The sequence below is a fragment of the Gavialis gangeticus genome, unplaced genomic scaffold (assembly GCF_001723915.1).
Source record: "Gavialis gangeticus isolate Ggan-Ray unplaced genomic scaffold, GavGan_comp1, whole genome shotgun sequence".
In the NCBI taxonomy this organism is placed as follows: Eukaryota; Metazoa; Chordata; order Crocodylia; family Gavialidae; genus Gavialis; species Gavialis gangeticus.
The window spans coordinates 24251132-24260055 of record NW_017729011.1 but is presented as its reverse complement, the minus strand read 5'-3'; the positions used below and the strand labels follow the sequence as shown (position 1 = coordinate 24260055).

General features: G+C 48.6%; 1 protein-coding gene across 4 annotated transcripts in view; it reads left to right on the top strand.

Annotated features, from left to right (window-relative positions):
• DENND1A (DENN domain containing 1A) overlaps positions 1-8924 on the top strand; it is a 344343-nt gene that overhangs the window by 320783 nt on the left and 14636 nt on the right. For all 4 annotated transcript variants that reach the window (XM_019510878.1, XM_019510876.1, XM_019510880.1 and 1 more), the window contains one exon: positions 2685-2773. In XM_019510878.1, the coding sequence (XP_019366423.1) occupies positions 2685-2773 (89 nt within the window). The remainder of the gene's footprint in view (positions 1-2684; positions 2774-8924) is intronic.

The following is an 8924-nucleotide window of genomic DNA, read 5'->3' as shown; positions in this document are numbered from 1 at the left end:
ACTTTTGCAAAGGTGGGTATCCAGGAGCGATGTGTTCACACTTCACAGCAAAGTCAGGATGGAAACACTGGGGTGTCCGAGTCCCGCAGGCCTGTCCGCTGCCAGGGCATGTGGGGTGCTTTGAAGCACATGCCGTCACTAAGTGGAATCTGCTGGGCAGCAGCGTTCACAGCGTGCATCATTGCTGATCATTTAAAATAAAAACAGAGTAACGGGAAACCTAGCAAATGTGCTTCTAGTGTCCCACCGTTTCAGAGATGAATAGGACGTCCTGAAGAAAGTATCAGCGCTGTTGATAGCAAGTTAAGGAGCCCTGGGCTGGAATGAAACATGCTTCGATTCAAGAAAAGCAGTTAAAATATGTTAATAATGGAAGAGGTGGGCAGGAGGATTGCCTTGTGCATGCAGTCCTTCTGTCTTGGTTATTTGCCCTTTCTCTCTCACATACAGGCTCACATCATCAGACTTGCAAGGCAGTTTTGCATTCAATACACACTTTAACCCTGCGTGTTTGGATATACAAGGCTTGAAATCCTGTTAGGAATTGGCTTGTTTCCTGACTTCCCTTGCAGTCCCCCAAGAACAGTGCTCTAAATCCTTCTTAGCATTTCTCCCCAGACGCTGCTGGTCTGATCTGGTAGCACTAGTGGAGCCATCCAAAGTTCCCTGCCCCCTCCCCAGAGTACCACCCAAAAGGTGAAAGTGTTCACAGCACGATGACAAGCTAGCTTTACGCATCATCTTCCAGCTCAGGCTTAATTAAACAGTTTTCTTTCTTCCTTTCTCTCTCTCCCTCTCTCTCTCCCCCAGTATCCCTCTTGCTTCTCTCTCTCTTTCTTTCTCTCTCTCCCTCTCTCTCTCTCTCTCTGTGTTTTATCATCCCTAATGAAGCAGTCTTCTCCATCGATCCTGCTGATTGCCAGCCCATTCCTTTTGTTTGTTGGCACTGAGCCATTCAGCCGCACTCTGACAGCTCAGCTCGTCTAATTAGCTCTGTTGTTCTTTTCCCCATGTTTCACCACGTTGCAAGTTCAGTCGAAGTTGCCACAAACTTAATCCTTCCATTCCTGCCATAAATTCACATTCTTAAGCTGTCTTTATTGTAGAGAGGAGCAGCCTTGTGTGGGGACTGATCTTGGAGACCTTAACATCTGACCTTTCTATAAACCTGTTTTTTTTTTTTTTTCCCAAGGAACAGTGGCAATCCATCTCTGTAAATTTCTCCATCATTTCTGCTGTGCGCTGTCTCCTTTGAAATGAAAATTGAAGATGATAATCCTGCTATTATCTTCTGCATGTTGGTGTGTAGCATGGAAACCCAGTCCACAGAATTAGGTGGCTTTTCCCTGGTGTGGGTCCTTTCTGCTCCCACAGCCGTGCAAAGGCAGGGGGAAGCCCTTGTCTCACCACAGACACATTCACCAGTGGTGCAGTGTTCAGGTCCTAGTCCTAAAGAGTGGTCTTTGCTCTGCACGGGCCCGGGGAGGGGGACAGGAGTGGAGTCGTGTCCCTTAGTTTGTTTGGGGCCATTGGGGTTCGCGTTGAAAGTGGCATTAGGCTACATCAGCAGTAGGATGTTTTTCTTGCAGGCTGTTCTTCCACCCCAAAAGCTAGAGACCTGAGCTGCCCAGGGTGGCCGTGACCTCGCAGAGGCTTGGCTCCCTTGAGTACTGTCGTGGACTTCCCCAGCATTGCTCACGTGAGCATAGGCAGCATTGGCATGATCATGGTCTGCAACTTGTGTGTCCTCTTTGGTGCCTTGAAGCAGTGCCGGCAAAAATAAATTAAAAATAAAAGCCTGGTTGCCAACATCAGAGATGATGGATAGGCAACTTCAGAAGAGACTGGTAGAAACGGTATGACATCTACCTGCACAAAAACTTCAGAACTGAAGACAACTGGATGAAATGCACACACGGAGCATTAGTGGAAACATACCTAACAATGTTTTCCATTCAAGTGATGAAAGGAATCAAACCTTTATGGTGTTCTGTAAATTAATAATGCTTTTCACGCTTTCACATCTCTTTGAGTTCCCCATTTCTTTCACTGCTCACTTACGCAGAAGCGATTGCTTTAGAAGTTGGTTTGTTACAAACAGGCAAACAAAAGGAACATGGTGTTGGAGTTAAAGCCTGGTTTCCAGTATAATGCACAGCAACATACAGACTTTCCCATATCCGTTGCAGCAATTAACTCTTTGGGTGGATTATACAGTTAGGGTCCTTGATCAGAAGCCCTGCTGTTTGCAGACATCAGTTGCGATAAAACCGAACTTTATACATGGCTAGTCCCTCTCAGCCTGTGGCTTGATGGACTCCCCCAGTTAATCATAGTTTCAGGATGAGCCCACACTAAGAAAAGCATTTACGTGCTGTCTGCTGCTTTAAAAAAATTAAACGAGCCATTTCAGCCTTTAGCCCAGACATTTAAAATAATCTGTGCATTTGCCCAAGTGCCATTACTTAAGACTCCCTTGGTGATATGGGTCACTGTGGTTCTGTTTAACACGGATACAATTATAGCTTTATTGTACCACCGAGATGAACAGATTTGCAGGAGAGATTCTGCATGGAGGTGTTTAAGGCAGCAGTGGAGGGGCTTTGCAGGTTTTATGTAAATTGTGCCTCGTTGTTGTTGCTTGCTCAGGTATTTGATGTGTCTTCACTGTGTGTGTGCAATAGGTTCGGCCTCCAAGACCTCACGTTGTTAAGAGACCGAAGAGCAACATCGCCGTGGAAGGACGCAGGACTTCCGTTTCTAGTCCAGAACAGTATGTATTTTTTCCCCCCTGCATTACTCCTATGTCCAGGTCTGGGGCTGGCCTAAAAAAGGAAAGAAGGTTTTGCAAAATTTCAAAAACAGCTTTAATTAAGAAACAGAAAACACAATTGATTTTGGAAAGTTGTTTTTTTTGTGCAACATTTTTAGAGGGGTAGAGAGGTGAATGGAAATTCAGAGTATCACCATGCTGTGGCCTCAGTTATTCCAAGATGCTTTTCTTTAAAAATTGTTTTGTGCAATTTTTCAGTTGAGAAAAGGGTTTTTTTTTAATTTGTAAAAGAAATGTGTTTTGAATGAAAATTTTTTACTGGCTCAACTTAGAGCTACTACTGCTGACACACGAAGGCACGGCACCGGGACGGTTCTCTAGCGAGGGCGTAAAGGGTTTCTGTTTCTGTTCATTGGTTTGGAGTCTCCCTGTCACCAGAAGCTCCAGAGAGAGCATGATAGTTTGGCCTCCCTTGTTTAGTATTAAAATGTTATCATCTCTTTAGAACGGATTAAAAAGTAAGTGAGTTTGGGAGTTTTCAATGCTCTCTGACAATCGTACGTACTGCTGATGCACGGGCTTCCTGGGTTTTGTTCCTCTCACAAATGCACTCTGTTCTGTTTTCCCAGAGATGGTTTTTTCCGTTTTTCTCAACAAACCCTAAGGAAATAAAAGGACGTTGTTGTAAGGAGGGTTGGTTTTTCCATTTTGAATGCAGCCTTAGCTAGAGTCAAACAATAGGCCATCAAGTGGAAAGTTAAAATGAGCGTCCTTCCCTACAGGCGCAAGTGAAGAACACTTGCTGCATTACTGCATGTCGCAGCATTGTCCAACACTTGATTTGGAATAAGTGATTTGACGTTTAAGTGTTTACACCTCTGCAGTTCCCTGTGTTTCGTTACCAAAATCCAGCCATGGTTTGCTGCATCCTTGGGGCTTGAATAAGTAGGTTACCTTCTCTCACTTCAGAACTTGGGAAGCTGTGAGCTGGGCATGCTGCCAAGGGCCATTGATCTTAGAGAGAAAAAGGTGTCTTGCAAATGCTGCTAGTGTCAGGACGGAGTTGTTTGGCCCTCCCCGGGGGACCCTCAGCCAGCAAGACAAGAACAGCAGCACCAGAGGAAATGCAAGTTGTCCGAACCAAACTTACAAGAAGATTTAATTGGTATTTCTTGTGCATGAAGCATCTTTGGTTCTGCCCTTGAAAAGTGGGCTTCCTTTCCATTTCTGAGGTATCCTGTATTTATTCAGCTGTAAGGCTTTCCTTAGCACTGGGCTCTGAATGCCGTGCAGATAATCGTATTGCCTCCTTATGTTCAGTCTGTGTGATTTTTGGGCTCGGAGCTGCGGTGGTTTGTCATCTCCGAGGTGAAACACATTAGTATGCTAGATGGCAAGGTGCTTTCAAATCTGAACCAATTCAATGAACTTGGGTCCTGCAGTTTCATTTGAATTTTGGCTGTTGAGCGAGCGAGCGTTACCTCACATTAGATGCTTGGTTAACTTTTCCTAACCATGTCAAAGCGGGGAGATGCTTAGTTCTTAAGAGTCGGCTTGAAAAGAACCGCTCAGGACCATCCTATGCGTCTTACAGTGGGATTTGATTGCCCTCTTGTGGAGGAGATTGCAAGCCAGGGCTCCCCTGCGTGCCGCACTTCACGTGAAGGCTGTCCCCGCACAAAGATTGCCATCCTCAGTTTAATTCAAGGAAACGTATCCCATTAACATGATGGTTTTTGAACTTTTGTGTGGCAAATAGGCCCGGAGTAAGTGAAAGGAACCAAGAGATAACCACTACGTGTGTTCTGCAGGTAGACGGATGTCTCTTTTGGATCTAAAGCTTCCCGGCGTTACACAGTTTAACTTGTTTTTGAGGTTTCTATTCCCTTCCTGTTGCAACAGTACTAGGGAGGTTTGGCTTATAAACAGTGCTATATAGTAATGCCAGTGAGTTAGTTCAGGTCCTTCTTGCAAACAGTTAGTTATCCCTAGCAATTAACTCGTTTAGCTAGAACTGCTAAAGCCCTGTCTCATGGAATACAAGCAATATCGATGAATATTTGCAGCCATAAATGGACTTGATGTTCAGGAGTTTCCCCTGATAGAGAACTTAATTGTCAGGTAATTCCTTGCAAGGTTTTTCTACATCTGAAGTGACCAATGGTGAGGAAAAAGTAGCAGCTCCTAATACCGGTGACATTTGTTGTGTGGTGCCAGTTTTTTTCTGCATCTCTTCCTGAGCTGTCCCGTCTTCCTTGTTTCTCCCAATCCAAATGCCATGTCACAACAGCAGTTGGATGTGTTTTTATTCTCTCCTGTCATCAACTTCAGCTGGCAGGACAAACTTCAGCAAACACAAAAACCTCCAGCCAGGCAATTGCGCAATATTGTAATAACCCTGCAAAGTCTCGAAGAGAAGTACGCCGGCGCCAGGGGAGGCAGGGGAGACGGAAGAGGGGCAGGTGCAGGCTGGTTCAGACTGAAATCTGCGCCGGAGAATTCAGTCCGGGAGGCCACTGGGCGAGATCGCCAGGCGCTGAGGATTAGCTGTACTCACTGCCAGAAATCGTGCATCTTCTGTTGTTAAAAGAAAGCTAATGTAAATGGCTTGAATCTTGGAAGTGCAGTTGGGCAGGTGCCTTCGAATAGGTGGGGACTTACTAACCCCGACCTCTCCCCCTTTACCCAGAGCAGTGGTTTAATATGTGGTGAGATGTCCTGTAGGCTGCCAGCACTGGCAGGGGGAACGTCCTTTCCTGGCCCAGCAGCTTCTGCTGGGGGTCTCCATCAGTGTCCTGAATAATGAACAGGCGGTAAATACAATGTACAAGTGACACCCAGTCGGTAGACATTGCAAATGCCAGTCGGGGCAGGGGGGACGGGGACAGTGACAGTTGGACCCAGCTGGGTTAGCTGTGTGAGTGGACCTTAGCAAAAAGAGCGTGGCTTTAAAAGAGGTGAAGAGGATTGATCGTGGGGCAGGCTGGGCTTTAATGGGGATCCGTTAAATAGGTAGAGGTAAAAGCCATCTTTAAATGCTTTGGACCTGGCTGTCCTGTTGTCACCCAGCAAGCACATGCTGGCAGCAATGTTTACCTTGCCTGCCTGCCCTTCGCTGCTTGTCAGCTTCTAGGTGAGTGTGCAGCCTGCCGGTCACAGCCAGTGACCCTTGGGTGCTACAGTAATGCCACAAGTGCCCACTGAATGCAGCGTGCTGCCACTGAGCCTGCGCGTGGTTTCAGCAGCAAGGCTTGGTGTCTAGCATGGAGCAATAAGCCGGCCCCAAACACAGAGGAATCCTGGTAGCCCGGAGTGCTGGCACAGCAAGTGGTCTGCTTTCCCCTTGGCCTGAAACCTGCCTCCCTCCAAGGGTTTATTCTGCTTCTCCTCTTTGGTGCATGCACGGTCTGTGACGCTTTCATGAGCCTGGCGTGAAAGTGAGCCTCCCTCGAACCATGTGCAGAGAACTGCATCTGCACCCCTGCCCTTCATACTCGCTTTTAGCCCCAGTGATGGCTCTCGGGACCAGTCCATTCATCCACTGGGCCATTTCTAGTCCTCGTAGCTTCCCCTCTGTCGAGCGAGCTGTGCTAGGAGTGGAAAGGCAGGCACCGGGATGGGGAGCAGTCATCTTCCTGCGGGTTTTCCCTGCCAAATAAACTTTTATTGCCGTTATTATAATTTCATAAGGGCTGCCAGTGCCCCGGCAGTTGTATATTCTCTCGCTACCCACGGGGAAGGTTGGTACTGCGCATTCCCCTGCCTGCATCTCTGCTGCAATGCAATCAAAGCAGAGAGCCCAAAGTGAATAGCTGTGAAGGTGGGTGGCAGACCTGCTGGGGGCAGGGGCGGGCAGGAATGCTCTTCCGAAAGTCAGCTGGACCGGCACTTCTGCTTGGTTGCAGTAATTCCCCGGCACATGATTTACCAGACGGTGGGTTTTCTCAGCTGCGGAAGAGCTCTGCAGGGTGGAGCTTGTCGTCACTAGGAGGCTTCTGTGCTGACTTGGGTTCTGAATGCCTCCGCTCAGGCTGAAAGGGACGGTCCCCGCACCGGACGGCTGATTTGGTCTCCGCCTGCCAGCAGACGGAGGCAGGATCTCCCGGGGCATTGTGGCATCGCCCCTTCTAGCCCCGGATGCACCAGTCACACGGCCCAATTCCTTCTGAAGCTGTAGTGTCACATCCTGTCTCTGAAAATCAAGTCCCCATGGCGTCCTTTCCACTTCTTACATTTATTAAGGTGGCCATTGAACACTGAGAAATGCGTGGTCCCTGTAACTACATGTTAGTATTTGTCCTAGGTAAGTGCAGGATGTTATCAGCAGTCGCTGTAAAGCCAGGCAGCAGTTGTTACAGTGTTTTTACATAGCTTTTATCATTAAAGCTTGCAGGGAAATTTTTTTCTTCGTGAAAAATGTCATTTTTGTTGTTGAAATGGAAGTTTTTCTTCAAAATTTTTAAGGCTTTTATCAGTCCAGAACCTGAAGTCTTTGTTTTTCAGCAATAGGAGCTGTAATATCTGCTTTGATAACTGAATGTTCCCCAGTGTTTTCAACAAAAAAGAAATGTTGTGACAAACCAATTTCATTATACAAGAGATGGAAGATGTTTGCTGGAAGTATTTTTACCCGTTCTAGTAATGGTTGCAATGGAGGTGCTTCGAAGGTGGGGAGCTTGCAGAAAGGACCTATGATCAGGGGAGCAGTACTGAACCTGGTGGCACTTGTAAGCCGTCCTCCTACCCTGGGACTTGGCCCAATGCTTGCTCAAACGCCACTCCTCCCATCCTGTGTCTGCTGTGAGCCAGCTGAGCCTCGGGTGGGTGACTCCAGGCAACTGGTGGGGACCCCCCAGACCACCTGCCTGGCGCTCCTGAAGGGGGGAGCGCTTTACTTGGAGTCGGAAGCAGAAGTCAGGCCTCATGAAGAGCGGTGGCCTCCTAGAGATGCACGCAGTGTCCATGCAGCACTTCCCACCTCCAAGGACTTTGCAGTCGCTCTGCATGGTCTGAGTAGGGCTGTTATCCTACAAGTAGAGGTGCTCGCCTGTGTGGCAGCACTGTTGTACAGGTAGAGGTGCTTTGATGGAGAGGCTAAGGGCTGAGCTCCTGCTGGTCACCCACACTTCTGTGTCAAGACACCGGTGATCTTCCCAGGGGCTGCTTCGCAGATGGCCGTCTGCACGGGGCACCACCCGTTCTGATGTGGGGCCGAGATGACTGGCTGAGAGCCTTGCTGTCTGCATAAACAGCTGGGAGCGGCAGTGGTTATTTATAGGCAGTTCCTGTTGCGCGAACCCATTTTCACATCTCACCCAGGTTGCCCATTAAACAGAGCAGGCTTCGCGAGAGAGCTCTGTGCTCTGGCCTCTTTGTTCATACCGAGTAGCTGGCATCCAGGGCATGCCGAGTGGGTGGAAATTTAAAATGGCAAAGCAGAGGGTCAGGCTCACAATTAGCAGCGAGTGGAAAGGCTCTCAGGCTGGCTAAGCCAGCACCACTGCTGCAGCAGTTCATTACAATTTGCCAGAAATTATGCATGACTCGATATAGAAACTCTAATGACTTTCCCACATGTTGTATGAATGAAACTTGGCTGCAGCAGGATCCTGGGCTCGTTACACTGAAGCTCACGTGATGGCTCAGCTACGTGGGAGCAGCCCAGAGAGCAGATTGCACTCTGCTAGCTGTGGCCGGGATCCTCTGGCCTCTGCCTCGGGAGATCATTGGATCCAGCACAGGCTTTGCACGGTACATTGCAGGCCAGGATGTCCACAGGGGAAAAGCTCCAGACCAGCTGGCTGAGCAGGCACAGCCAAGGCAAAACCTCACCCGTCGTGGCTATGATGCGTTGCAGACGGACAGACCCTGCTGCACAAGACTGGCAGGGGAAGGCTGTTGTGGAGGAAGCTGGATACAAAAGGAAAAGATATCCACCAAGAGGATTGCAAGTCAGGGAAGAACCTGACTAGAGCAGTCTGGTTTTCTTCCCCCCGTGACTTGCCGCAGCCACTAGAGATCTAGATCCAGGGAGCGCCTTGGTCTGAGCAGGCGCAGAGACTTCCTTTTTCCAGGAGCGATGCGGTTCTGCCAAGGCTCGGCGCTGGTTAGCTGCACGGCCCGTAACGCTGCAGGGTGCTGCGGAAATGCT